Raw genomic sequence first — 27,788 nt, forward strand, 5'->3', positions numbered from 1 at the left:
TTCCTTATGGTCCTCCAATATATGAATGCTGAGTATTTCAAAATCAAGTAATCTGTCATATCAGCGATTAATTTCACTCCGATTTTGTTATCATTCAATCTTACACAATGTTACAGATTTAAGGATCCTTCAAATCTCAAATCATCAAAACAAGCTCAAATAGAGGAACAATATTGGCTTGATGGCTTATACATGTTACATGAAAACATTACAGCTATTACAGGTTCCATCTCAGTAAGACAGGTTACAGGACAATTTCTGAGAATGAAGATCATTGTGATTCTCTTGAGAGTGCTGTACTTGGATTTACAACACCACAATTTACGATAAGCAAAAAAGGCCAAAAAGAGTGAGCTGTGATGTGCTATGGATAATTGAGCCACAAAGGTGATCAAGGGGAAAATAGCAGATATGCAGCAGTTGTTCAACCTTATCAGGCTGTCACTGTGACATGTGAATCACACACCGCAGGCACTTGTTTTCTAGCATCAGTTCAAGTGCATGGTTGATGTCACCGAATGGTATATCATGCGTGACTAGGCCATCAACTTGGATTTCCTGATAAGTGATGAGATATAATAGTCAATACAGGCTTATGCTTCCTAAATCATTTTTCAGCTAAAAGCATCCAACCCATACAAAGATGAAATAAAAAGAGTAAATTATTTTCTGGCATTCTATCCCAAGTGTCACAGCAATGGATAGTTTTCTACTTTTCTTGAATCAGTTGTGTGCACAAGGACGACCCATTATTTCAACATGTATATTGAATATAATTTTTCCGCTTGCCTCTCCACCTCACATCACTCTGAACAAGTGGCGGTATTACTATCATTATTTTTCTCCTTTTTAAAAAGTAGTTTCTATCGGGGAGAGTTTTCAAAGAAGTTATGTTCGAAATGCTCCTCCCCCCGCGGGAGGCGACGCCCATGGCGACAGCCACCCACCCTCAAGATCCACCGCTAACAGCTCAAACCCCACCCATCCCCCACCAGATCCAGAAGCGCATGAGGAAGGGCTTCAAGACCTTGGCTCCCCCATCCCAAATGGACCAGCGACGAGGGAGATCGAGTTGGAGCATGGGCGCTCAGAGAGTCTGGGATCCGATAGCCGGGATGCAATGGAGGCACGGCGGTCAGCAGCCAGAGGACCGCAGGTCAGATCAGAGACAGCCTTCGTCCTCCCGGATCTTGCAAAGGAAATCCAGCTGCAGGAAGAAAACAAGTCCAAGCGACGCGACACAGAGCTTGGGAATCAACACAGCGACGACCCTCTGCTTTTGGACCTCATTCAAAGATTCAACTACCCGGAGATCACACAAGATACACCAGCAAGGGGCGCATTCAAGTCCCCCCCAAGCAGAACCATCAGAGTTATGGAGGAAGAGAGGAGAAGATTCACCACCGCGGAGAAAGGAAAGAGCATTGAATCGACTACACCGCAGCACCAGCAGTCTTCTTCTTTCAGGCACAGAGAGGAAAGAGACACGGCGGAGCTTAGAGAGTTACTGCTGGACGAGAGCTCTCGGGCCGGCTCCAGGCCATGGGGCGGCGAGCGACGACCTCCTCGTCAGGTCTCAGCGGCGAGGGAGATCGAGTTGGAGCATGGGCGCTCAGAGAGTCTGGGATCCGAAGGCCGGGATGCAATGGAGGCACGGCGGTCAGCAGCCAGAGGACCGCAGGTCAGATCAGAGACAGCCTTCGTCCTCCCGGATCTTGCAAAGGAAATCCAGCTGCAGGAAGAAATCAAGTCCAAGCGACGCGACACAGAGCTTGGGAATCAGCACGGCGACGACCCTCTGCTTTTGGACCTCATTCAAAGATTCAACTACCCGGAGATCACACAAGATACACCAGCAAGGGGCGCCTTCAAGTCCCCCCCAAACCGAACCATCAGAGTTATGGAGGAAGAGAGGAGCAGATTCACTGCCGCGGAGAAAGGAAAGAGCATTGAATCGACTACACTGCAGCGCCAGCAGTCTTCTTCTTTCAGGCAGAGAGAGGAAAGAGACACAGCGGAGCATAGGGAGTTACTGCTGGACGAGAGCTCTCGGGTCGGCTCCAGGCCATGGGGCGGCGAGCGGCGACCTCCTCGTCAGGTCTCTCCCCCTGGAAGACGGCAAGATAACTTGCGACGGTCTGAGCAAATTGATGAGCAAGGCTACCAAGTGGTGAAACCTACATACTGGTGGCGCAAATTGGAGACGCATTCAAGGAGGGGGCAGCAAAGCCACCGATCAGAGGAAGACGAACAGAGAAAGAAACGATATCTAGCACATATTAAAGGAAAATGTCATAATTGTCTCTCAACACAGCACAAGGTGTCTGAATGCCGATACATCACTAAATGCTGGAAGTGTTTGAAATCGGGGCACAAGGCTCAAGCCTGTCCATCCTGGAGCAGCAAATTTATGAAGCCCGCTGGCGAGCAACAACAGCAACCCACGACATTTTATCCCAGAGCCACCACCACCGGCACACCACCTCCCAGAACTAATACCACTGGTTCAGCAGCTCTCACGGCCGGCCGTTCCTACCTCCAGGCAGCCAAAGGCGAGACGGCGACCATGGCGACCTACCCCGGCGACCCGCTTGCACGCCCCGACCAGGCTGTCTGCGCGATCTCCGCGACCGGCGCCATCAAGCGCAAGAGGGAGTCCATCATCGGCAAGGCGGCGGTCTGTTGGCTCAGCAGCAACAGCCACGATTCAGAGCCACACCACGTCGCCGACGCCCTCGACGAACAACTTCGCATCAGCCGCCACGAGATCAAGGTTGTCAAACACTACCCCGAGCAGTACCTGGTCTTCTTCACCGACAGTCAGGCCTTTCAGCGAGCCGTGAACCACCTTGGCGTCCGGAGCAGGGGTCGAACCTTCAACTTCGAGCCCTGGACTGAACGCCGCCACGCCGTGGAGAAGCAGCTTGAGTTCCGGGTGCGGCTGCGCATTGAGGGGCTGCCGGCTCATGCCTGGTCGGAGGAGGTTGCAGCAAAAATCATCGGGCAGCACTGTGCCATCCACTACGTCGAGAGACAGTCCCTCCGCCAAGACCGCACAAGAACTTACGATCTGTGGGCATGGTCTGCAAACCCCAGTAAGATCCCCAAAATTGTTCTTCTCACCCTCACTGACCCTGACAGGGAGCTTGCACATGGCGGCGACGTTGAGCTCTACCACGACCCTCCCCGAGGCTACAAGGGCGCCTACGACTACAAGCTACACCTCCATCTAGATGTGGTGGAGGACCTCTCCTTCTTTGGTGGTAGAGGTGGTGGTGACGGGCACAACAGAAAGCCTCGTCGCGAGTTCCTGTGGAACTATGGCATGCCGGACTACCTTGGCGAGAGACGCTCCAACCAGCAGCACGACAACTACGCCGGGCGCGAGTACCACCCTCGCCGCGATAGAGACGACCACGACGACAACTTCAACCGCGGAAGGCGTCGGCACAGGAGCCAGTCATCGTGGGGAAGGATGACCCGCTGCCGTGGGGTGGTGGAAGACTGCTATAGCTCCTCCCGCTATCGGGGAGGCAATCATGGGCACCGCAGCAGGCCGGTGGCACCCGGGGGAAGTCAGCTCACTTGGCGCAAGAAGATCAACTCTGCCAAGAAAGTCACCTTCGCCAACCCACTGTTCCAGGTTTTGGGTGAGTACTCACATGAGACTGATTTTTCCCTCAACCAAGTTGTTATTGCATCAACCACACCATCCAATTGGGAGGACTGGTTCGATCCCATGAGAGAAGAGTTGTTCATTCCTCCATGCTATTCAGGTCAACTATCCAAGGAGGAACGCATAAGAAACCTGCTGGTTTCGGCTCCAGGTTGGGCTCCAATCGCCTCACCAACGCACCATAGCGATTCTGCGGAGGAGGGCCTGCAGCTTGGCTGCACGGAGACACTGCAGGTTAGCTACATGCGTGCATTCCCTTCTAGTCCCTTACCACATACAGCCGTCTTGGAGAATGGTGAGCAGGAGCTAGAGCACACAACAACAGCACCCGGACAAAATTCTGATAACTCTAATACTCAGCCCTCATCAGTTTCTGCACACCGCCTTGTCGAAACAGCCCAGCAAACAGATGCTTACGAGCCTACTGAACAGGAACCAAGCATTGAACACTTCCCAGTTGAACAATCCCCACTCAACTTAGACACAGAGGGTTTGAATGATATGGAACAGAACCAACCCATCAATGGCCAACAAACGATAAACCAGCTTAGTGCAAATGAGCCTGTTCACCAACCGGGGTTAGCTGAACAAGACACAATTGATGATTTAGCCTCCTTTATCGACTTCATTTCTTGCACACCCCCAGCACCAATTCTGAATAGCCCACCAGCAACCAACCCTATACCTCAGCCTGAAACATTTGCAGAGCCACAAACAACACAGCGGAAGAGTAGTCGTTTAGCCAACAAAGCAAAGCTACACCCAGGAAAGGATAGTGTCCAATTAGCACAGAAAGTATTGATCAACAAGTTGGGGGAATTATCCCCTGGCGTGAAGGAACAAGCTAACTCTAACACTGATTTCAATAAACTTGCGCAGCATCTCCCACAGCCCCTGACGAGTGTAAAGATGGAAGCTATCAAGACTTTGGTGGAAAAGGGGAACCAGCCCAAGAACAAGAAGAAAAGCAGGGTCCTTCCGGCGCCGGAAACAACACTGGGGGCGCACGAAGTCTAAAGGACAGCGATGGCCTTTCCCCATCAGTTATCGAAGTTGTCTCTCTTTTTCTCCATGTTATGCCAGACTTTTCAGAACTTCTTAGAATTTGTACTAATTATTAGGCCGGCAATTTGGCCTTGCGACTTCAGCTATGCTCCGGCCAAGTTGTGCTTGTGCCCGGCATGGACGCTCACGAAGTACGCCGAACCAGATGCACATCGTTTCCCTAGCTTTGTACCTGGCCCTAGCGCCCAGCAAGGAAGCTCCAGTCAGCAGTTTCAACATTTTTTCTCTCTTCTAGTGCAAGTTGTTGTCCCTTTATTTATGTCACAGAAGGATTGTAATATGCTGAGTTGGAATGTCCGCGGGCTCAATGCAGCGGCACGGAGAGCGAGTGTTCGCAATACGGTCCAAACGTCAGGTGCAACCATTGTTTGCCTTCAAGAAACTAAAATTGCCCAATGGACGGCACGACTTGTATCGGAAACCCTCGGCCATGATTTTGCGACTAATTACGTGACACTGCCAGCAGATGGTACTAGAGGAGGGATTCTCATGGCAGCGACAGACAAGCATTTTAGTCTACAGGCCACGCACAACACTGATCACACAGTGTCCGCCACCATTACCATGAAAGCTGATGATATATCTTGGACACTAACAGGGGTGTATGGGCCGCAAAACATTCAGGACAAACTTTTGTTCCTAGATGAACTTAAAAGCTTAAAAGACCAAGTGCTCGAGAGGTGGCTTATAATTGGAGATTTCAATCTCATCTACAAGGCAGAAGACAAAAGTAATGACAGGATAGACAGACGCATGATGAACAAATTCAAGCAAGTGCTAGATGAAAATCAACTCATGGAAATTGATCTACGAGGAAGGCGCTTCACTTGGAGTAATGAACAAGATAACCCAACTTTTACAAGGATAGACCGATTCTTTGGTACACCCGAGTGGCTCACCATCTTCCCAAACCTCGACCTACACGCGCTTCCCACCATGGGATCAGACCACTGCCCGTTATTGTTAGTAGGGGACGTCACCAGGCAACATTACAGGGGCTTCCGTTTTGAGTCGTTTTGGGTAACAATGCCGGGTTTTATGGAAACCATTCAAGAGGTGTGGAGCCATCCGGTGAACACACAGGACGCCATACTACGATTCCACGTGAAACTCACCAGAGCAGCAAAGGCTCTTAAACTATGGAAGAGACAAAACCTTGGCAACCTAGCACTAAGATTAACCATAGCCAATGAGGTCCTGCTTTTCCTCGACACAGCACAGGAACAAAGAACGCTCACTCCTGAAGAACTGGAGTTTCGCCGTTTTTTGAAAACTAAAGCTGATGGCCTAGCTGCAATACAGCGTTCACGGGCAAGGCAACACTCCCGCCTCACATGGATCCGTAAAGGGGATGCTTGCACACGGCTGTTCATGCTACACGCCAATAACAGAAAAAGGAGACTGCACATTCCGTCACTAAATACCAGGAATGGTATTTCCACCAACCACCAACAAAAAGAAGAGGCAATTTATGAACATTTTGTCAACTTAATTGGACAGACACAAGAGCGTTCACTTGGTCTAAACTGGGAGCACTTGGGATACCACCCCCACGACCTACACGAACTAGAGGATCCTTTTGACGAAAGTGAGATTAAGCAAGTAATCATGCAATTACCTTCTGAAAAATCGCCAGGGCCTGATGGTTTTATTGGCTTGTTCTACAAAAAATGTTGGTCAATCATTGAACATGATCTAATTGCAGCATTACAAGCTTTCCACTCCCTGAGAACACGAAGAATCGAGTTGATTAATGAAGCGAACATCGTCCTTCTTCCGAAAAAAGAAGGAGCAACTAATCTATCGGACTTTCGCCCGATCAGCCTCATCAACAGCTTCGCAAAAATAATCACCAAATTATTGGCCGACCGATTGGCTCCACGGATGAATGAGCTGGTTTCTGGAAGCCAAAATGCTTTTATCAAAAAACGTTGTATACATGACAACTTTGTTTACGTACAAAGTGTGATCAAGGCTTTACATAAATCAGGGCGACCGGCCCTCTTTATAAAATTGGACATCTCCAAAGCATTTGATTCTTTGAGCTGGGTTTTCCTTCTCGAAGTGATGAGGGCATTGGGTTTTGGCCAAAAATGGAGGGACTGGATCACCACACTACTTGCAACTTCATCTTCAAAAGTATTGCTCAATGGGATACCCGGGAAAAAATTCAAACACGCTCGTGGAGTACGCCAAGGCGATCCACTGTCACCACTACTCTTTATCCTAGCCATTGACCCCCTTCAAAAAATAATAGAGCTAGCAGCCCAAAGAAACATAATTCACCAGGTCCTCCCAAAGGCGGCAAAATTAAGATGTTCCCTATATGCAGATGATGCAGCCCTCTTTGCAAACCCGGACCATGAAGAATTGAGTCGCATTGGCCAACTGTTACAAGTCTTTGCGAGATGTTCGGGACTAAAGGTCAACATGAACAAAACAGAAATATTTCCGATTCGATGCACCGAGGACATGATATCCAACACTTTGATAGATTTCCCAGGGAAAGTTTCCTCATTCCCCGGCAAATATCTGGGCTTACCACTACACACTCGCAAGCTCCGGAGGGTAGATGTGCAGCCGCTCCTTGACAAGATTGGGAAGAGATTACCAGGGTGGAAAGGGAAAATGTTATCAACGGCAGGAAGAGAAACGCTAGTCAAAAGCGTGCTTACATCGCAGCCAATCTATCATCTAACAGTGTTCCCAACCCAAAAATGGTTGATCAAACAAATCGATCGGATGAGAAGAAGTTTCCTTTGGAGAGGAGATGAACCAGAGAAAGTGAACGGAGGTCATTGCCTAGTGAGATGGCCTTCAGTGTGCACACCAAAAGACTTGGGGGGACTTGGGATACTCGACCTTGATCGGCTAGCAAGGGCACTCAGACTTAGATGGCTTTGGTTCCAATGGAAAAACGAAGAACGGCCATGGACAGGACTAGCGACCCCTTGTGACAAAACAGACAAAGATTTGTTCCATACCTCCACGATTGTCAAAGTGGGCAAGGGTAACAAAGCACTTTTCTGGCATTCGAGTTGGTTGAATGGTTCATCACCAAAGAATTTAGCACCACATCTATTTCAAAAATCAAGAAGAAAAAATATTTCGGTACAAAAGGCGCTGCATGGAAATCACTGGATAGACCTAGTCCGCCCATTGACGACGGGAGTGGAAATCAGAGAATACGCAGAGTTGTGGGAGGTGATTCAGCTGCAAGCAAGAGACACCAATGCAGATGATGAGATTACTTGGCGATGGACACCTAATGGAGAATACACAACAAAAAGTGCATATCGTATTCAGTTCATTGGCCGCACCAGAACGTCATTGTTCCACCCAATTTGGAAGGCCAAAACCGAACCAAAATGCCGTTTTTTCGCTTGGCTCCTACTCCAAAAAAAGATTTTGACAGCAGACAATTTGGCGAAAAGGGGCTGGCCACAAGACACGCTATGCAAGCTATGTAATAGTGAACCAGAAACGCCGACACACTTATGCAAAGATTGCAGTTTCACGAGAGCGAGCTGGGATAGACTCATAAGTTGGCTACAAGTTGGGAGTCTACCACCAACCACGGTTACGACCACTCTGAAGGGGTGGTGGAAAAAATGCAGAGCTGGTTTTGACAAGCATAACAAACCTTTCGTCGATGGCATTATCATTTATTTTTGGTGGAATATTTGGAAAGAACGCAACAGAAGAACCTTCAATCAAGTATCAAAGTCAGAAGAGGAAGTGGCCCTCCTAACAAAAGAAGATTTCCAGCAGTTCAGTTTAGTTTAGTTTAGATTTTTCTTAGTTGTTGCCCCCGGCGCCCCTATTAGTTGATTTGTTTGTTTGGTTGTTAACCCCCCACGGTTTCTTTATTTTTTTTTTTCCTTTGTTGCAGTGAGTTGCTTTCCTGGGGGTTTTTGTTTTGTTTGAGGGGGCTCTTTGCTCTCTCTTTGCTCTCATCTTCTAATAAAAATTCGGCAAAACTCTTGCCGTCCGTTCAAAAAAAAAAAAAAAAAAAGTAGTTTCTTGAGAAGTTTTTGTTGGAATATAAGTGAATTGCCTACCTCTCCCCATCAGCTTAAGCTTTTGGGTTGAACTGGTTGGTGCATACAACTCAATATGGTATCAAAGCCAGAGGTCTCGAGTTCGAATCCTGGTTAGCGCAATTAAATAAAATAATTGTTGCTCGCTCCTATTCCACGTCTGAGGCCTGAGGAAGCCTCCACGTGAGGGGGAGTGTTGGAATATAAGCTTTTGGGTTGAACTGGTTGGTGCATGCAACTCAATAGTTTTCATAAGTACCTTGTCTGCATACTTATCTACCAATGAAGGTAGGTCAGATTTAGGTCTCCATCCTCCAAACAAAGATCCCTTCAGTGTCCTTCCAGAGAGAAGAAATGCATAATGAGCAGACACCTCTGGCTTTGCTTTTGGTACACCAAGAGTTACGGTTACTCCCCAACCCTGGCAAGTGGGAAATGCATATGAATAGACGGGAATAGAATATGTGAACTGTGATATGTATGCAAACAAATGTGAGAAGAGAAATATAAGTGAACTGTGATATGTATGCAAAGAAATGTGAGAAGGGAAATTACATCAGAACATGATTGAAGCGCAGTGGAAACTACGCCGGTATCACCCACACATTCAAAGGAGTAATCTGCCCCTCCATCAGTCATTCTTTTGATTACCTGCAAACATGAAAGAACATTATACTTAAATCATTATTTTGCATAAGCTTCAGCCTAAATGGCACATGATTCGTGAAGCACATCGCTTTTAGATTGTGCATTTGAAAACTTTAGCTTTGAAAACATTGCCCTGTCTTGAGTCTGAATGATAACTCAGCATTTTGTTCATGTAAGCAGTCAAGAAGAATGGCATAATCCCAAATGGAGAGTGATGAGCAGGTGCCCAATTGTGTGCTGTAAAATACCTGCTGAACAGGCTCGCTCAGTTCATTCGGGTTAATAAAATCTGTGACACCAAAAGCTTTCCCTGTACCATGAATGAAATAAGTAGCAGGAGGAGTGCTCATAGGAGAAGTGTATAACTTGACAGTGCAACATACCCTTTTCCTGCTTCTCAGGATTAGTATCAACTCCTATGATCTTGGATGCCCCCCGAAGCTTAGCAGCTTGAGCAACCTAACCCAGCAAACGTAGGTCTTGTAACTCCAGTTCTTGACGTATGCTAATGAACTTATAATGGAAGCTTATGTGGATACTCACAGAAAGTCCTACAGTTCCAAGACCGAAAATAACTACGCTTGAGCCCTCGGATACATCTGCAACATTCCAAGCTGCGCCGAGTCCTAGAGAACAGAACAATGAGGGGATGATCAGATAAATATGTGAAACGATTCGAGGTACCTAAGGCACCAATCCCTCCAACCAGAAAAATCAAACACAGCTACTCTCAGATCATCTGAAGTTCTGAGCCTTAGGATTTACCTGCAGACACACCGCAGCTAAGCAGGCACACCCTGTCCATTGGCACTGTCAGGCCGACCTTCACAGCACATCCTGAATGAACAACGGTGTACTCGCTGAAGCTTGACACTGCACAGTAGTGGTACACGGGTTTCCCCTTGATAGAGAAGCGGGTCTTCTGATCGCTGTGCATGACGCCCTTCCTCTCCAGACCGAGCTTCTGGCACATGTTACTCTTCCCCGAGATGCAGTGTTTGCAGCTCTTGCATTCCCCGATGAAGACGGTCAGCACGTGATCTCCCACTTGGAACTCGGTCACCTCTTCACCCACACCCTCTACCACTCTAGTGATCATTGGTATTCAAATGTCAGTTTCACAAGCAATTCGCAAGGCTCAGCAGTATGGAGGGAGTCAGGGAGATCAGGGAGCGCACCCGGATGCCTCGTGGCCAAAGATTCTGGGGAACAGATCAGGTTGCGCCTGCGTAATGGAATCGAAACAGAAAACAGATAATGAGAAAAGCACATCCACATTCACAGAGATCGTTTGTCTCCTCATGCTCCCAGCGGAGGAAGGGAAATTAAGAGACCGGACATTTCAATCCACCCGTAGCAAACGCAACAGAAGCTGCTGCTGCTGCCGTGGTGCGTACCTTGGACTGCCACGCGCTGACGTCGCTGCGGCAGACGGAGGTGGAGACGACCTTGACGCGGATCTCCAGGGGCCCCGGCGGGGCCACCTCCACCTCCTCCATCACCAGCGGCTGCCCCGGCCCCCACGCCACCGCCGCTGCGCGCAAGCCATACACTTTTACGCCGCGCTACAAGCAGCTGGTATACAGAGCAAGGGCAATTCGGCAGAAAAACAAGTCGCCGCGAGAAGTCGGGCAGGGTGGGCTCGTACCTCGGCAGGTGATGGCGGCCGGAGGCGACGAAAATGCAGCGTCAGCGGCCATTCCGGTAGATCCTCGGCGGGGGAGCGGCTCCTCTCCTGAGCGAGGTTGGTATGCAGACGGCAGATGGCCAAGACTGTAGCGCCCGCTCTGGAGAAGGGTTAGGTGGCAGAACTACCCCTACCTACCACTGTTGGAACCCACCGCCAACGCTGCACAAATATGAACTTGATTACTACTAAAAAAAAGAGATGAACTTGATTACTTGAAGAGGTGTTGATGCCTTTTCAGAAGCAGGGGCAGAGCGCTCGAACAAAGAGATTCCAGTATTTCACTGGATTAGTGACTATTCCCTCTGTTTTCAAATACACGAACGTGCATGGCAAAACTAAATAGCTTGTCGTAAACCGTCATAGGTTTTAAAACAAGACAGAAGTGCTGAGTGATATGATCAACCACCTCAGTCCAAATTGTTCAATGCAGGTTAACCAATGAATCAGAGCTCGAGAACCTTATCATGCTAACTTCACGGAACTAGGCTGTTCGGCTGATCTGATGAATAGTGTTCAATTGGTAGAATGAATAGTATTATGTGAGAGGAAATAAGCCAAAACAAGTCGAGACAAGCCGAGAACCGATCAGCCGAACAGGCTCAATATCTTACAATCAAGGAGGGGATCCGCTTTTTACAGTTGGACGTCCATGGCAATGCCTCTGTACACGTTGGTTATCTGGGTCAGTCGGTAGCTGTTTGACTACAACGCCGAGCAATCAGGATTAAAATCTGGATAGGTTAGCTGGTCAGGTTGAAACGGGAATTTTGTGGACTCCTTTTCCCTTTCGAGAGCCCGTGGTCACCTCTTTTTCTTTGTTTCGTTAGGTCTGATCATCTTCACAGGTGCAGCTGGAACGCGAGCCCACCACTCTCTAATTCGCCTGCGGAACTTCTCAGTGTTCTGTTTCCTTAGTGGCATCTCCCTCGTGTACAACTCCAGGGCTACCATAAGTAGCAGATGCCTGGAAGGTACGACGACAAGAAATATAGCTGCGGCAATAAGTATCGCCGCAACCACTTCAGTTGCCTGCATTGGCAAAAGACAGACATTAGCATTTGCCGAGATGGAAATCTCTTGTACAGAAGACTATTGTTTTATAATTCTGCGCAATAAATCATATGTAATGTTGCAAAGGCAATTCATGTTGGGCTAGAGTTTCAGAACCAAATATTTGAAAAGTTCTAAACAATGATTCATCACCAAGTTGTCTGAGCTTGTAAAACAAATATTGGGTTAGGCATGTCAGGAGATTGTTTATGATAGGTATATATATTGATGTGCAAGGAGCTTGCTAGCCTGTGTGTGCCAAAATGGACTGACTACTGAGAGTTCCTACCAAGATATGGGAAGCCAAATATGTCAAACAACAAGCATCCAAAGACAAACCTTAGGAACAGAGGCAAACAAGACAGATCTGAACTTCAGAAGAGCAATATTTACAGCCTGTAGAGAATCTTCTAACTTGGATATACCCTCCTGCAATGTCAAGATTTGCTCAACAGCATTTTTACTTGGAGGAGGTTTTACTTCAAGCACTTCCAACAGTTTTCTGCCTCCAATATACTTATGCCAAAGCATGACAGCAGCAAAAGTTAAGAAAACAAAGGGCACGACATAATTGACAAGACCCCTGTGAAACCAAAAGTGAAAAGTTAAATTAATGTGTATAAGCATACTTGATAAGATCTGAAGACCACAATGAAATTACCTTTGAATAACATACAACATAAAAGCTAAGAAAAGAAGTGATTTCAAAGGATCTTCCCACTGACTGAGAGAGTAAACAATCTTGCCTACTTGAATGAAAGGGAAGAGTAACTCCTGCAATATAATGTGATCTGTCAGAATGCAAATCATGGTTTGACAAACAGGCTTGGCAATGTGAAAAAGAAAGGAATTCCATCAAAGAACTAAGATGAAGTATAAAAGTATTTCATCCAAATCAACATGTTTTATGATTGAATCCACGGCAACAAAGAAGCTTAGTTCCTTCCCATTGCATGTGCCGAAAAGGCAAATATTAAGATGACCGAGCCAGGTAGAAATTTAAACTAATTTATAATACACACCTGCATGAGAGCAAGATTTGCATCAATGCCTTCCACCTTTACTTGGTCTATTGTAGCGCGAGCTGACTCTATTCTCTCAGAGTAACAAATCGACTCTTTCAGAGCAGCCTCTAGAGATTTTGTTACACCAAAGCAAACAGCACAAAAGCTTATTTCCTTTTCAGTTTCATCTTTTCTCTTCAGCAGAAGAAAACCCATTCTAGAGAGAGCATACAAGGAAAATGGTACAGAATGGTTTTCTGACATTTTATCAACTGCAGAATCAGTTGCTAAATGGCTCAGTGAAGGGTCCAAGAGTTGGAAGTAGTTATTATACAACGATTCTAAGACCATGTCTCCTTTTGGAAGCTTTTCTGCCAAGCTAAAAGTAAGTGTTGTCTTGAAGTGGGAAGGAGCAATATGAAAAGCTTCTTTGACAGCAGAGTATCTCAAGATGCCCAGGATAGCTTTTGAGAGTGCTTCAGCTCTCTGAACATCTCCAAGATTGAACTTCCTGATAAATCTGTTTACCTGCAATACTTCACGGGTGATTGCTAACCAATAGTCTCTTCGTGAAGGGCCTCCAAATTCAGGGAAATCAAAATAAATTGGTTCTGTCCTGTAAAATAAGGTGTTTTAGTTTTGAAGGCAACCCACCCAATGATAACTGCAGAGTCCAAGAAAATGGGTATTGGAGAATGCCTTGCCCTTTCAATACTTACAGAATGCTTGATTTGTACATCACAGCTTTATCAAAGAGGCGTACACCCAGTGGTCCAGTCAAATCACGCTTTATTACTTGATTTGAATCCGTAGCTAAGTCATATTTAACAATATTGTCACAATAACCCACTCTGATACTCTGAAAATAAAGAGCATGTGTTGTGAGGACCAATTTTCCTGCCAAAAAGAATGAAAATATTAATGGCTTTCCAAAGTGAAGCTGTGCCTGTCAATTGAGAAATTGTATGGCAATTAATTAATTCACCTGGCCATGCTGATATCCCGATATGTTGCAGTACAGGATGAATAGGCTTGTCTCCATCAATAGCTAATATACACTCTCCAGCATCAAGATGAAAACTCGAAACAAGTGGAGATTGCATGATACCTTTCACGGACCTCAGTTCCCTACAAATAACATCGCTAATGCTCTTAGTACCTCTTATTGGATCAATCATAGCATCATGCACTATTAAAGTTCCACAGCCCCTAAATCCCCTCTTTTGCTCTATCAAATAAATATCCTGAATTCGAGATCCAAGTGCAACCATCAGAACCTAAGCACAGTAGTACAACAATGAAATGTCTTTCGCAACTTCAGGCACAAAGAGGGTTAACTAGGTTTCTTACCTGGAATCATCATTTCAATTTTCAATCGTGAGGATTTCAGATGCATATACATAAACACAATACATGCATTAACCAAAGACAGGCAAGACATCTTAAAATCTCAACAATCTAAGTAGTTTATTCATTACCTCTCTAGACTCCTGAGATACTTGTCATAAACGAGAAAGTGCAATCGGCCTCCAGATGAACTTGTAAGTGCATCAAACAGATTGTGTACAGTGACCAAGTCAGCTATTATTGGGCATGAAGGTGCTATTTGTGCAAAAGCATTTAGCCCGACAGTCTTCTTGTCATCAACCTAAAATGAACACCAGTAGATTGTCATTTGTATTGCCACAGAACAAATATTTGCGAGTATAGAAAAAAGAGAGAGATGCGGATTCAAAAAAGAACTAACTTGAACAGCCAATCTTGTGGAATTTGCATAAAAAATTGACCCCTCATCCACATCTTCAATATCAAGGGAATCACGCACAATAGAACCCTGACCATCACAAAAGTAAGAGAGAATAACAAATTTTATCAAGTAAACTAGTAGAACACTGTGAAAGCTATCTAAGGAAAATGAAGACATAATCACGGATTTATTAATCTATTTTGCTTTCAAAGGTGTCCATATGATGAAGAAGGCACCGAAAAATGGTTGCTAACAGAAGAATGGAGCCTTGAAGATTTCTCACATTTTCTACTGATGCATCCTCAGAGCCTGGGGTTTCCCATGCAAGCATCATATCAAACATCAAGCGGCGAAGATTCTTATCAGCCAAATAGTCTGGACGTGTAGTAACTTCATGAAGAGCTTTGTGGCAGCAATACTCTAAAAGCTCTCTTGCATATGTATTGGGCTCATTACAATTATGTGGGAAATCAGTCTCAAAGCTTTGCTGTAAGCTTTCAGTTGAAAGAGCAAGAATCCTGAAATTTTTAAAGTTAGGAAACTAAGCACTTCACTTCATAACTGAGCAATTTGACAGGATGTGGAAAAAAGAGCTTGTCAACAACAACATTATGGTTAAATGTGAGTTTGAGGAGACATAGGATCACATGTTGTTTTAAATATTACTGTTAATTACGACATCCATCATAACATATAATTTGGTTTGTTAAAAGAAGGGCGGGCCTGGTGCAGCGGTAGAGCCTACCGTCTGTAACCGGAAGGTCCCGGGTTCGAGCCCCAGCCTCTGCACATTTGTGTGGGTAAGGCTTGGGGCTTAAAAACAACCCTTCCCCAGACCCCGCACAGTGCGGGAAGCCTACGGCACTGGGTACGCTCTTTTTAATTGTGGCTACTTCGTGTTGCTTGCTACCCCCATTCACAATACGCCCAAACTTAGTGAGGGTACACCATCTAGAAATTAAGTGTGAACTCTAGCAAAAGTATTGAAATTGAAGCGTGAAATACACATGTGCAGCAATAGATACTGTCACTCTTATTAGATTGCTGTAAGGGCTAATTCAAAATGACTGGTGTAACTATGTTGTGTGCTCCATTCCTTTCGCCAATTCACCAGAAGAATAAACCTTGCCAGAGGAGCAATATATCAAATTACGAGCAAAACGTCCACAAGGGTTCTATGTAGTTCAAGTACCAATTCAAGTTTGGGGACAAAAGCAACCTCCTGCATTTGGGCGTAGTTCTAGTGCGATCCTGCGGGTTTGCGGTAACTACCCCAATCAGGATCGCAATAATCGTCCGTGCGTAGCCTTGGGTAATCAATCGGTGGGTGGTAGCTTAGATCAAACTTCTATGCCCAGCCCATAGCGGAGCAGACTCGCGAACGCGTACCTCGAGCAGCGGGAGACGACGGAGTTGGCGATGGCGGAGAGCTGCGGGATGCTCTCCTCGCCGCCCCCCTCGCCGTCGAGGGCCGCGGTGGCGGTGGCGGAGTCGAGGAAGGCGGCCGCCGCCGCCCCCCGGCGCTGGGCGAGGCGGGCGAGGAAGGTGCGGATGGGCTTCTCCCGCACCCACGCCTCCACGATCCCCATGCCGGCCGCTGCTGCCGGCTCTCCCGGTCTCTCCCCGCTTGCGGCCTTGCTTGCTTGGACTGGAAGCCTCGCGTCCGTGCCTTCGTTTACTCTTGCAAGCGCAAGAGGCAACTCGGCGTTCCCGGCTCCGCCGCGCCGTAACGGCACAGACGCACGGTGCACTTCGCGTGCTTGCGGCTTCGTGTCGAGCACGGGCTTCCGCCGCCCTCGGCTGGCTCTGCACGAAAGCTGAACCGCCGGCAGGTGCGGTCGATGCTTGGATGGATGGCCAGTCGGATCCTGGCTTTTCTGATGCTTCCACCGACCACCGTGCACGCTGTTTTTTTTTTTAAATTAAACGTGCACGCTGTTCTTCCTGCAATCCTGCTGGATTAGGACGCCTTTCCACAGATAATAAAAGTCGTGTTGCTGTTCTTGATGCTGCCGCTGACAAATACTCCCTCCATTCAGTTTTAATTTGTATATTTTCATAGTATAGCACAATGTCTAAAGTCACCAAGTGTGCTTATCAATCTAATAAATACAACATATATTTTTTTTCTTGGTTCTCCAATATTCTAACTAGGAATTCCTCATTACTAATGTTATTTATTGTCAAATTCATGTCAATAGCAAATATAGCTATTATTTTTGAACAATTTGAGTTCTTGATATATATAACTATCAAAATTGAATGGAGAGAGTAGCAGAGATACAGGCATTACGCATTAGATACATGATTGCAACACGAGCTTATTGGTGTATAAAACGAAAATAACTAAATACTCCGAATTCCCTAGGCCAGCTTTATTGACTGTCTGGAGTACATCCAAATTCCCTAGGCCAGCTTTATTGACTGTCTGGATTGTGTCCTCAAAAATTTGCTTTTTCACTCTATGATTTCTTCTGGAGCAGATCCATGTTTTATACGGAGCTGCCTTAACTGATAACATGCTTTCGCTTTTCGATCTCTTGATATTTTGGGCATGACAGGATGAAGAAATAAGAATGGAAAATGCACGAGCACATAAAAGAAGTGGAGAGAAAGGGGTGTGGCTATGGTTCCAAACAAGACGATTTTGTACGAAACCTGCTAGTGAAAACGATAATTGCCAAAAAAAAAAATGTTGTCCACATCAAACATCGAGCCTAATTGTTTGATTTCAAAATATGCGGTGCCAAAATATAGGTAGGCTCATAAATTTTGATGTTCGTCTGATTGAATTCAAATGCTTAAATTTATTAACAAATCGGCATTGTTCAACTCGTCCTTATTTTGGCTGCTCGTGCCACACCTCCTCTTAGGTATTTGTATTTTGGCATCAAACCAATCGATGATAACAACTTTAGCTATCCACATCTTGGCACCCAACTAATTACTATTCTTGCTTACATTTTGGTAAATAAATTTGGCATGTCCATATTTTAGCTTGCCCATATTTTGTGGGGCAAATTTTAAAACCCAACCAATAAAGCTTATCATCCATATCCATGACAGCGTCCCACGTGTACGATCAAAGGAGTCAAGGAAATATGTGACCACGCGCAGTTCGAAAGGGGAAGGAAGGAAAATAGTTATTGCATTTAGTGCCAGCTTATTTTGATGCTTAAAGTTGCCTAAGTTTATCCTAATGAAGTGTACCACTTTCTATTGGATTTTATTATTGATTGGATCCCTCCAAAAAAATTACATGAGACAATAAACTCTAATTACACTTAATGTTTAGGAATTCGCAGCTGCACCTTCATCCTCCACCAAATCTCGAGGCCCTCGAGCTAGAGCTAAGTAAGGTCCGTCTTTAGTTGAGAAAAAACTTGTTGGTCAGGGTGGCCCAATGTGAGCGACCAAATTCAAAAGGAAGTAAACCGAAGAAGTAAATAAAATAGTTTAGCGTAAAACTTGCTAACTAAAAGATTAAATAAAAATATCCTAAAGAAAACAAACATCAGAAAAATAAATATTTATATATTCTTTCTTAAATATGAAAATAGTTATACAGCTATAACGGGAAAAAGAGAAAGAAATAGGAAAAAAACTGAATTAGGCAGCCCATCACTTTATCTGGGCCGATGGTGAATTCTGGTAGACAAAAAAAAAGCTGAACGAGCATGCTACTTTTTTGTGGGTCGCTGAAACGAGGTCCAACTTTCTTCCAGCCCAGACGACCCGCCGCCCCCAAAGTCTCCAACTCGTCAACTCGAACGCCAAGTTCTCCAATCTCCACGCCCCCCAGCCGCTGGTCGATGCAAGATCAAGACTCCCCCCCGTCCCCCGTCTCGGCTACTCCGGTGCTGGCAGTGGCAGACATCTGTTCACCTTCGCCTTCGCAACCGGTACGGCCTCCTCACCGCCTATCCTGCCGCATGGACCAAGACGGAAGCCGTGCTGCCAGCGGAGAAGGGCCACCGGCGGCGGCAGCCGGGCCAACCCCTTCATCTCGCTCTCCTCCGTCGCCCGGCATTGAGGCTTTGGCCGCAGGTGATTCTATTTCTGTTCCTACTTCTTGTGATTCCCCACTTTATCATCCTTTTTCTCTCCCGACTATTTTTACTTGTTTCCTATGCAAAGAATCAGACGCCCGGTGCATTGCGTCTCTCCTAGATTCGTCATTCATAACTACAGTTTTAAAAAAACTCGGCCTGCGGAGGAAGAAACCACCGAGTATTCACGCAGTCCGAGAAAATCCTTGAACCCTGCACTACCTTTATGCACCACCTGGGGCGCCGTTACCTGTGTGAGTCCGGGCCGGGATCTTCCTTTCGTGTTTTGGCATGACGGCGGGCGAGGGGATTTTTTTAAACCCAGTCTGAAATTCGCTTCAGCTGGAAGTCAAATCTAGGACTGGAAGAGTGCTACCGAGGTCACCTAACCAATCCGGCTAGGCACCCATTCACAACTCCAGTTTAATATAACTACAAATATACTGATTAGCATATAAAAATGTGTATATCATACATTATATGCATTTTATGATAATGCAGTACGTGTTGGTTGAGGATTTCAATATCTTTCTATTTTACTCATCGAACGCTAATTTTAAATGGTTTTGGACCCTTAACTCGGGCACCCGGATTCCGATTGGGACTCCGATTGACGGACCAAAGAATCATTTCTTGCTAGATTTAGATATAGAGATTTAGTGCAGTATGGGTATCACGGTATTGTAGCACTGCATTGAGCCATCCCAAAATGCAATCCTTGGCCACAAGGCTATGGAACTGTGCCTTACGACATGAGATTTGTCTGAGCTGCCTAGGTAGCTCCTTCTAAAGCTCTCACGGCTTTTCGATTTGTTGCTACATAATTGTTTGCTGATGTTTTATTAAAAATTCACATTATCAGTCATCAAACTTGAATACATGATACATGTAGCTTTACACTTATTCGTGTCATCTAACTAGCCTAATCACATGAACGCCTAGTTACATGAATGCTTCAACACTTAATTTAACTGACCCCTGCTCATACTTATTCTCATGTGAGTTGTTTTGCTCTATGGATGAGCTGCAACGTACTATCCGTTAATTTTATGTGCTAGTTGAAAACAGGATTTACGCATTATTACTGAACCAATAAAACAAATAGATAGATGGTTTATTCTGTTCAGCATAGTTGTCTTATAGACAATTTTCAGTGAGTTCCGCAGGTAGTTCACTGAAGAACAGTCAGTTTTCTGCTCAGTAGTTTGAGTTTATTTCGAGTTCAGGACCCATGAACAAAATCCGAGTTTGGGTAATGGAAAACTGCTAAATCCCTTCATATTCTTTTTAGATAAAGGAATAACATTATCCCAGACAATGTCTCAGCCAAGGTTATCCCTTCATAATTGTGAACCTGTATAGAATATCTTACTTGGCTTGGACATTTGGAGTGTGCAATAGCATTCATAGCACTAATTCATATTTTAAATGCAGAAGCTTTGGCTTTTGATGGACAAAGCAATGAGGAGGTAAGAACTCTTATATTGATTTTAGGTTGATGTGCACGTGGTCATCTTTAGAAAATATGGAGACAAAACTGTATTTGAAATTGTTTCATTGCCTTTGCAGTCAATTGATGTCAAAGTGGAGAAAGCTCTGGAGTGTCCATGTTTAGATGACTTGAAAAGAGGTCCTTGTGGAAGCCAATTTATTGATGCATTTTCATGCTATCTCAAGAGTACCAAAGAAGAGAAGGTTGAATATTTTAAATTTCAGAAACCTTTCTGACTTACACAGGGTGAAAGTCGTAGATGAAATCCTAGTAATTCTGCATTTTAGTAAGCTGCTTGTTTTCTATACTTGTCAAAAGAATTTGTTGTTTTAAGTTCTGATATCCTAGTTACAATGGATTGATGGTACATTAGAAAAATCTTTTGAAGCTGATTCTCATATGTAAAAGATTATTGGAGTAGTGATATTAATTTAACTTTCCTGGAAAAGGGAAGCTTGTTGTATTTTTACTTCCATCATCTTCAAAACTTGCATAATTTTATTACTAGGCTTACTCTCGTATCCAAATTGTGGGTGGCTATCCACTTTGTTGTAGCTGTTCATTTCTGCTAGATTTCTCCTTGATAGAAACAACTTGCTTGTTCTTGCTCTGCAGGGATCAGACTGTGTCGACCCCTTCATTGCCTTACAGAACTGCATTGGAGAAAACAAAGAGGCGTTCATCAAGGAAATTCTAGAAGAAGAGGAAAATGATGAAGCTGAGAAGTCTAACCTCAAAGTTCTGCCTCCAGCATGGTCCAGAGAACCAAAATCAAAGACACGAGGTCGTTCGAAATAAGAGGGGTACTCTAAGCGAAGTGACATTCCCATAGTCTGAGATACTTTTCGCCACAGTTCTTCTGCAGTTCTCCAATTTGGTCAGTTTCAGGGAAACCGGAGCAAGTGATCTCGTATCATACACGGAAAGAAATAGGAGCAGACGTAGCCAAAATATTACACGCGTCAAATATAATGACATATTGTATTACGTCGGAATCATTGTCTGGCAATTATAGATTACGCTGATGGATTGTATCAACTGAAGACCAGATGAAAATGTTGCTCCTTGAGACAACGGACCTTTTATTGAACAAGCAGATTCCTAAGGTTGTGGTTTTATCACATCGACGCTACATGTTGTTGCATTTACAAATGGTTGCACTAATGATACAAGCTGTTACATTACATGAACTTATATACTGTTGGTCGTAGGATAGGATTAATCTGCAAGTACTGAAGAATATGTGGCAATCAACTGAACTGCCACGGATCGGTCCAGTTTTGGGCCTCAGGCCCAGGGCCCAGTCCTCGACAGAGTCACTTGCGCAGTTGCCACAACAGTACAACACCGCGCGCGGGTCAAGTCAGACCACCTCTTGTCCTCTTTGTTCCCCTTCTCTATCCTCAGACGGAGGCGCCCGCGCGACTAATCTCGAAGCTTCCGCTCGGAGCCAGGGTTAGGGTTTCATCCCCGCTCGTCGTGAGACCAAGCCATGTCCGGGCGCGAGGTCCGCGAGTACACCAATCTTAGCGACCCCAAAGGTGTGCGCCTCCTTTCGCGCCCACCAATTCATCGAGTTACCCTAACCCCTACTTTTTTTCCCCCTTTCCGATTTTCTCATCGAATTCCTGAGTGAGGTTTTGGGCCCTGTGCATGTGCAGATAGGAAGTTTGGGAAGGGGAAGGATAAGATCGACGATGAGGACATTACCTTCCAGCGCATGGTTGCAAAGGTTAGACCGAATCGTCTTACCGCTGCAGCGGCATTACCCTTTTGCTGTGCTGTATATATCTGTATGTTCATTTTAGGATTTTCTGGCTTAAATGTAGGCATGCTAAACTATGTGGCATCATTTTTGTTAGGCGTTTAGTTTTCTATTTCTGTTGAATGATACTCTCCGGGCAGGTTTGCTTTAGAAGTACAGGCAATTCTTGTTGTTGGTTGCTGATAACTAAGTTATGCAAGTATCACGGTGAACAACTGAACATGCCAATTTCGTGTGTTTGTTGTGTCTTGGTGTGGCCTTGGTTTTTTACATGGATTGGTGGAGAAGTAGATAAGGCAGGACATGAGGACACTACACTACATTTTGACTTGTTTTTACTGAGCCAAATATGTATCAAATGAGGGTTAAAAATCAATTTTGAATTGTAACAGAAAATTGTAGCTTGCCAATGTAGTTCGCTTGTTGACACCTATAATTGGAAATAAGCATAGGCCTTCAGTTTTTATATCTAGAAAACATTGTTGTGTCTCAGTCAACCTTCTATGTATTTGAGCTGTTTGTGACTTCTGAGTGCTTTGTAGATGCTTCTGTGTTGCATCTGCATCCTTGAGGTATAACTGGGTTGGCTTCTCCATTGTGAAAAAGGTAAAATTAAAGGTCTTAGAGTCAGCAGCATGCATTATCTGCTCAAACCAATGCTAGTGTTAGTAATAACAATATCACATTTCAATCATTTGTTGGTCATGGGTACATGAGGACATGGTTCTCATGGCGTCGCCTAGGCGTCAAGGCACTCCCCTTATTTTGGGCTTAGGCATCATGGGCGGCGGTGATTCACCACACCTCGCCTTACCGCCGTAAGAACCATGCATGAGGATATCTTGCCTTTTCTTGAAATATTGATTCCATCATCACTATGCACTTCCATTAGGCATCAAAGTACAATGTTCTTATAACATGCCCTGACAGGGATTTTGGCTCTCTACTCCGCGGTTGATACCAACAGATGCAAGAGGTTGCTGGTGAAAGAGGAGGCTATCTTCATGGACGAGGAGGTATTTCATGCTTCTTTTATTGGAAAATTCATGTAGGCTCATTGTTAACCTTGTCGTCTGTACCATTGTGTTCTTCAGCATTGGATAGTGATGATCTGCTTTACCTGAAAGAGCAAATGGAAGCTGAGGAAGATGCAGAGCGTCTTCTCCGTCGTACGGAGAAGCGGGCATTTGCTGCTTTTAAGATATCCCTTATTGAATATTGTAACTTCACTTTTCTGGTTATACACTTAAGATAAGAATATAATATGATCAATATCATTCAATTAGTTGTCTACATGAGCGTGAAACTTTGCACATATCGTTTGATTGGAACACTGCAATAGAAATAACATGATGTATAAGATCCTTTCTGTCCTTGCTTTCCTTAACTCTAACATTACAAAGCAGCAATCTTAGCTGATTCTACACCTGCTGTCCCTGTGGCCCTCCGTGTTGAACCAAAACCCAAAAGTGATATAAGGTAAACTGCCTGCAACACAACCTCTACTTCCATTTACAATTACCCTTTTTGTTCTTATTATGGGGTGCTTGCTTTTTGGACAGGCAACAGGACCTCTTGAAGAACATTGTTGGGATCAAACCAAAGCGGCCAAAATTTAGCAGCCCCTCACAGCCAGCAGATAGCAATAATATGAAGCAATGTGAAGAAGATTCTGTCAGCAAGTTATCTTCAGTGCAGAATCAATTGGAACCACCTGTGGGTGAGAAGGGATCATCTCATGGGACTGTCAATGCTGAGCACACAGTGCCAAGGCCAGATGAGCTAACGGCGGAGAAGCAAAATGCTGCTGGAAGCTTGCTTGGCTTAGCTTACGAGAGTTCTGATGAAGAATAGTCTCATGAATGCCCTGTTTAGGATGTGTAAAATTTCCAAGATTTCTGTGGGGTCTGAACTGTTTTCCTGTGAGATTTCTTCATTTGAAACAAATCACAGAAGGAATCTCTAACGCCACCTGTAGATTGTATATTAGGTTTTATTATGCTATGTTTTGAACCAGGATTTGTTGAAAAAGCTGCTGTTATGTCGCTGCTTCCATAGAACCTGTTTTTTTTTTTTTGTAACAGCACAGGTGAACGCTAAATTCGTTTTACAATCCATCAATGTTTTTTTTTATCAGATTGATACCGGCTGCCCAAAGAATGCTCTTCACGTTTCCGTGTGTTACTTCAAGAATGAAATTCAAGGAAAAGAATTACTGTACCTGAAGATGGTACAAACTCAGTTCGGAGGCAAAAGAAAAAAAAGGCAGCCCAAGCGTTCAATTGGCATGGCAAACAAGTATCACCAGCATTTGGATACCATGTGAACTATGCAGTACTAACACTCCTATCTAGCTTTATCAAAGCATCATAGCGGGGGCTACCATCGTGTACCATAAAAAAGAACTTTACAAACTACTCCAGTATCACAAACGCTAAACCAGGGGGGTAAGGTTATTAATTCTGTAGCCTTCAGAAAATTTACAATTTGGTCCAGTGGCTTAGAAATCGATGAAGCCAAGAGGGGGGGCTCCATGCATGTTAGATTGCAGCTGAAACGACGACAGATTTACAGCTTTTTCCAGAAGTTCCTTAAGCCATAAGCAAAAGATTTCAAACTGCCAAAAAGACCTGTGCTTGTGGATTCCTCAGGCTCATGCTTTGGGTTGTGTTCCCTGCATAACACCAAAAAAGAAAATACAGAAAAAGTTACCATGCCATCTAACATCAAAATATAAAAAGCAACAGGTTGTATCAAACAAACTGAGGCTACTCCACAAAGCTTCCCTGTTATGCATCGAACAATATGAAATATATGAAGTTTCACAATCTCTTTGACACTGAGAATAAGAAATTAAATATGCCCTGTCCTAACTATGAACTGGCCAGGATGTGTTTAACTAGCCTAGAGACTCGACAGCTCAACAAAATAATATTAGCTATGCGTTCCGACCCAAGGTTTTTAAAGCTATGCAAAACCTAGTTCCTGGTCTGGGTCACCTCCATGATGTTCAGGCAGTGAAGTGCCCCTGACCCATTGAAAAACTGGAAGTCTGGGTCAAGTCAATCAGAAACCAACTGATTCAGCCTTTCTGGGACAAACTACTGACTCACAACTTCTTGATAATCCATAAATGAACTCCTCTCTCAAATATCAGAATTGATGTGAATCCGCAATGACTTGGAATAAATTGGTGGAACCAGTCATTGATATAAATCCATGGAATCCAGGAAATATACAATCACCAGCTAGTTTACAATTTTTTACCTGAGTCCAACGGAAGATTCATCTTCCATCATCTGAATTAGCTATCTGAATGCACTAAATGACTGAAACAGTCCTCTTGCCAAGTCCAAGTAGTTGATCATACCAAAAGAACTAAACTACACAGGCATGGCATATCATATCCTACTAATGCTTGGCAAATTACTTGTTGTCTCGTTGATGTGTTGGTTCTAATGGCATTGAAGAAAAGACGATCTTGTGTAATAAGCTAATAGGGTAATAATACCTGTCATGTATGTTTGCCTTGAGCACATTGTCACTTCCACTTTGATCTGACACAATTGATTCACTTGCCTTCAGGATTTTTTCTGTATTCTCCAGAGCTAAGTTTTTAGCTTCTGTTTCCCTTTGCTGGTTTCCAAGGTCTGGTTTAGCCTCCACTCCCAAATATATGGAAGATTTGTCCTGCGCATGTATGATGATTTTGAGAGAAATGTCAACAAAAATCTTTGTTACACAAATTCATGTTCTCCAGAGGATATTTCAACTTCATACCTTTATGACCTTCATGCCCTCACTTTCTGTTTGATCGGATAAAGTTGGGCCATCTGCGGTCTTAAAAGTTTCTGAAGTGTTCAAATCATGCTTACCAGCTTCTGTTTCTACATTGTGATGAGAAGAGCCCACAGATTCCCAAGTTTCAGTCTGCATAGCAACATAACATTACCATTTAAAACATAAGGCTATTGGCGACAGGGGAACATAACTAGACATACTGAACCATGAATTCAATTGTACAATAGAATGTTTAACAAATGCCAAATGAGACTGCCAACAGAATGTTTTGAGGATAAATACAACAAAGAAGGGCAAACCTTTTCCACAATTCCAGTGCTTGTAGCAGCATCTTTTGGGGATATTAGCACATCATCTACATCTTCAATCTCCTGACCACTTTTGGAGCTGTCACAATTGTATGGATTCTTTACACAGTCATCATTAGGTCTTGAGTGCTCAGAAAATTCAGGTGTTCCTTCAAGTTGAGCCACCAAAGCTTCATCCTTAGGCCTGGCGTGCTCAGCAACTTCAACAGTTCCTTGAAGTGGAGCTGCCTTAGCATTACCCAGTGGTAATTTTGTACAATTATACTTCAATTCTTGAAGTACCTCACGCACCGTGTAGTGGGAGCCTCCAACTTGCTGACAGACATTTATTATACTAGGAAACTTCTCATCATTTGAAGCCCTAAACCTGCACTAAACAGACCACATAGAAACATGCGGTTTAAGAGTTCTGAGGCATAACTGAACCAGCTAATGAAACAAGGATAAACAATACGGGAATGCCAATCCTTAATGCACAAATAGCCGAAGTGTCCATTAGCCAGCTTAAATTTAAACCAAGTTGAAATCAGAAATGCTAATGAGCCGAGAGCTACACACTTGCTGCTTTTGGACTAAAAGAAAGGCTAAAACCAGAAACGAGGGTGAGAAAAGGTCACATACTTGTCAACAAATTCCACTATCCTGACCTTCCTCTCCTGCTTGCTAATCCTCTTCCGCCCCTTCGGTGGCGGCTCCTGCGCAGACAGCGGCACCGCATGCGCCTTCCCCCGGGTGGTCCGGTAGCACGACCGTGTGATCGCGCTAGAGATACCAGCTATAACTGGAAAAAGGGGGGGAATCAGACCGAACTTATCATTATGCAGCGGCTCAAACCTCAGAGCTTCGATTGAATATGGGGGGGGAGGGGGGCGGGCAAGCCACTCACCCTTCTTGGAGGCGGCGGAGGACGAGAGGCGCGCGGACGCCTGCATCGGGCGGGCAATGGCGGATCGCGCGGACGAGAGGCGGGGGGGGGGGGGGGGGGGGGGGCACCTAGGGTTTTACGGCGAAGGCGAGGCCGATGCGGACGGACGGCCGCCAGGCGGTGGCTTCTGGGTGTTGGGGCCGTGGTCCAACCTCGTTTGTATACTCGGCCCATCCAGTCAACTTCGGCCTCGTACAACCTTTCGAAAAAAAAACTTCGGCCTCGTACGTTTGGAACCCAACGCAGCGGGCCAGCGGCCGACAAAGAGTTGCGTGGCCAATCGGTTGAAGAAGGTGCTCCCGGATATCATCTCTGAGTAGCAATCAGCGTTTGTCTCTGGAAGAATCATCACTGATAATGTCCTTGTTGCGTATGAATGTCTACATTATATGCGCACAAATCGATCTAAAAGTAATGCTTTTTGTGCTCTCAAGTTGGACATGACAAAAGCATATGATAGAGTGGAGTGGAAATATCTTGAGGCTGTAATGCTTAAGTTGGGCTTTAACCAAGCCTGGGTGAATAAGA

The 27,788-nt window shown here is 44.9% G+C and overlaps 5 protein-coding genes across 11 annotated transcripts; 2 read left to right on the forward strand and 3 right to left on the reverse strand.

Annotated features, from left to right (window-relative positions):
- Nucleotides 1-35: 35 nt before the first annotated feature.
- Nucleotides 36-11,266, reverse strand: LOC120656577 (alcohol dehydrogenase-like 6). Its single transcript, XM_039934711.1, has 10 exons — nucleotides 11,078-11,266; nucleotides 10,827-10,963; nucleotides 10,608-10,654; nucleotides 10,195-10,517; nucleotides 9,973-10,055; nucleotides 9,813-9,888; nucleotides 9,678-9,739; nucleotides 9,337-9,432; nucleotides 9,041-9,202; nucleotides 36-558 (listed from the first exon to the last, which is right to left on the reverse strand). Exons 1-10 carry the CDS (start codon nucleotides 11,127-11,129, stop codon nucleotides 442-444), a joined length of 1,155 nt encoding a protein of 384 aa, XP_039790645.1. The 5' UTR covers nucleotides 11,130-11,266; the 3' UTR covers nucleotides 36-441.
- A 298-nt stretch (nucleotides 11,267-11,564) lies between these two features.
- Nucleotides 11,565-16,741, reverse strand: LOC120656575. Its single transcript, XM_039934698.1, has 10 exons — nucleotides 16,310-16,741; nucleotides 15,204-15,438; nucleotides 14,921-15,007; nucleotides 14,652-14,821; nucleotides 14,159-14,301; nucleotides 13,893-14,070; nucleotides 13,192-13,789; nucleotides 12,831-12,943; nucleotides 12,509-12,752; nucleotides 11,565-12,148 (listed from the first exon to the last, which is right to left on the reverse strand). Exons 1-10 carry the CDS (start codon nucleotides 16,507-16,509, stop codon nucleotides 11,921-11,923), a joined length of 2,196 nt encoding a protein of 731 aa, XP_039790632.1. The 5' UTR covers nucleotides 16,510-16,741; the 3' UTR covers nucleotides 11,565-11,920.
- A 1,931-nt stretch (nucleotides 16,742-18,672) lies between these two features.
- On the forward strand, nucleotides 18,673-21,582 carry LOC120656581 (mitochondrial intermembrane space import and assembly protein 40 homolog). Its single transcript, XM_039934721.1, has 4 exons — nucleotides 18,673-18,967; nucleotides 20,404-20,438; nucleotides 20,539-20,664; nucleotides 21,077-21,582. The coding sequence occupies exons 1-4, from the start codon at nucleotides 18,733-18,735 to the stop codon at nucleotides 21,257-21,259; spliced, it is 579 nt and encodes a 192-aa protein (XP_039790655.1). The 5' UTR covers nucleotides 18,673-18,732; the 3' UTR covers nucleotides 21,260-21,582.
- Nucleotides 21,583-21,811: 229 nt separating this feature from the next.
- On the forward strand, nucleotides 21,812-24,357 carry LOC120656580. Of its 6 annotated transcripts, none has more exons than XM_039934718.1 (7): nucleotides 21,827-22,002; nucleotides 22,123-22,193; nucleotides 22,769-23,044; nucleotides 23,157-23,242; nucleotides 23,321-23,427; nucleotides 23,626-23,705; nucleotides 23,789-24,357. In XM_039934718.1, exons 4-7 carry the CDS (start codon nucleotides 23,194-23,196, stop codon nucleotides 24,078-24,080), a joined length of 528 nt encoding a protein of 175 aa, XP_039790652.1. In that variant the 5' UTR covers nucleotides 21,827-22,002; nucleotides 22,123-22,193; nucleotides 22,769-23,044; nucleotides 23,157-23,193; the 3' UTR covers nucleotides 24,081-24,357. The 6 variants fall into 6 exon arrangements, with proteins under 6 accessions (XP_039790648.1, XP_039790649.1, XP_039790651.1 ...); XM_039934720.1 differs by having other exon boundaries at nucleotides 21,892-22,002; nucleotides 22,769-22,832; XM_039934715.1 differs by lacking the exon at nucleotides 22,769-23,044 and having other exon boundaries at nucleotides 21,814-22,002; nucleotides 23,194-23,242.
- Nucleotides 24,358-24,482: 125 nt separating this feature from the next.
- On the reverse strand, nucleotides 24,483-27,328 carry LOC120656579. Of its 2 annotated transcripts, none has more exons than XM_039934712.1 (6): nucleotides 27,222-27,328; nucleotides 26,957-27,116; nucleotides 26,327-26,702; nucleotides 26,007-26,156; nucleotides 25,738-25,916; nucleotides 24,483-24,900 (listed from the first exon to the last, which is right to left on the reverse strand). In XM_039934712.1, the coding sequence occupies exons 1-6, from the start codon at nucleotides 27,265-27,267 to the stop codon at nucleotides 24,795-24,797; spliced, it is 1,017 nt and encodes a 338-aa protein (XP_039790646.1). In that variant the 5' UTR covers nucleotides 27,268-27,328; the 3' UTR covers nucleotides 24,483-24,794. The 2 variants fall into 2 exon arrangements, with proteins under 2 accessions (XP_039790646.1, XP_039790647.1); XM_039934713.1 differs by having other exon boundaries at nucleotides 26,957-27,110; nucleotides 27,222-27,321.
- Between the last annotated feature and the right edge of the window lie 460 nt (nucleotides 27,329-27,788).

Source organism: Panicum virgatum, chromosome 1N (assembly GCF_016808335.1).
Source record: "Panicum virgatum strain AP13 chromosome 1N, P.virgatum_v5, whole genome shotgun sequence".
NCBI classification, from domain to species: domain Eukaryota; kingdom Viridiplantae; phylum Streptophyta; class Magnoliopsida; order Poales; family Poaceae; genus Panicum; species Panicum virgatum.

What these genes read in the sequence shown, in the direction of transcription:
- LOC120656579 (XM_039934712.1), bottom strand. Translation starts at nt 27,267, where the DNA reads ATGCAGGCGTCCGCGCGCCTCTCGTCCTCCGCCGCCTCCAAGAAGG. An exon ending in GCACTGGAATTGTGGAAAAG is followed by an intron (nt 26,157 to 26,326) that starts GTTTGCCCTTCT and finishes GTTGCTATGCAG; the next exon opens with ACTGAAACTTGGGAATCTGT. An exon ending in AGGGCATGAAGGTCATAAAG is followed by an intron (nt 25,917 to 26,006) that starts GTATGAAGTTGA and finishes ATACATGCGCAG; the next exon opens with GACAAATCTTCCATATATTT.
- LOC120656581 (XM_039934721.1), top strand. Translation starts at nt 18,733, where the DNA reads ATGCAAGATCAAGACTCCCCCCCGTCCCCCGTCTCGGCTACTCCGGTG. An exon ending in CATTGAGGCTTTGGCCGCAG is followed by an intron (nt 18,968 to 20,403) that starts GTGATTCTATTT and finishes TTTTAAATGCAG; the next exon opens with AAGCTTTGGCTTTTGATGGA. An exon ending in ATGGACAAAGCAATGAGGAG is followed by an intron (nt 20,439 to 20,538) that starts GTAAGAACTCTT and finishes TTGCCTTTGCAG; the next exon opens with TCAATTGATGTCAAAGTGGA.
- LOC120656575 (XM_039934698.1), bottom strand. Translation starts at nt 16,509, where the DNA reads ATGGGGATCGTGGAGGCGTGGGTGCGGGAGAAGCCCATCCGCACCTTC. An exon ending in CAAATCTTGCTCTCATGCAG is followed by an intron (nt 12,944 to 13,191) that starts GTGTGTATTATA and finishes ATTATATTGCAG; the next exon opens with GAGTTACTCTTCCCTTTCAT. An exon ending in TGTTTGCCTCTGTTCCTAAG is followed by an intron (nt 12,149 to 12,508) that starts GTTTGTCTTTGG and finishes TTGCCAATGCAG; the next exon opens with GCAACTGAAGTGGTTGCGGC.
- LOC120656580 (XM_039934714.1), top strand. Translation starts at nt 21,954, where the DNA reads ATGTCCGGGCGCGAGGTCCGCGAGTACACCAATCTTAGCGACCCCAAA. An exon ending in TCCAGCGCATGGTTGCAAAG is followed by an intron (nt 22,194 to 23,193) that starts GTTAGACCGAAT and finishes TGATACCAACAG; the next exon opens with ATGCAAGAGGTTGCTGGTGA. An exon ending in GGGCATTTGCTGCTTTTAAG is followed by an intron (nt 23,428 to 23,625) that starts ATATCCCTTATT and finishes CTCTAACATTAC; the next exon opens with AAAGCAGCAATCTTAGCTGA.
- LOC120656577 (XM_039934711.1), bottom strand. Translation starts at nt 11,129, where the DNA reads ATGGCCGCTGACGCTGCATTTTCGTCGCCTCCGGCCGCCATCACCTGC. An exon ending in TTGGAACTGTAGGACTTTCT is followed by an intron (nt 9,889 to 9,972) that starts GTGAGTATCCAC and finishes TTGCTGGGTTAG; the next exon opens with GTTGCTCAAGCTGCTAAGCT. An exon ending in CGCTTCAATCATGTTCTGAT is followed by an intron (nt 9,203 to 9,336) that starts GTAATTTCCCTT and finishes CCCACTTGCCAG; the next exon opens with GGTTGGGGAGTAACCGTAAC.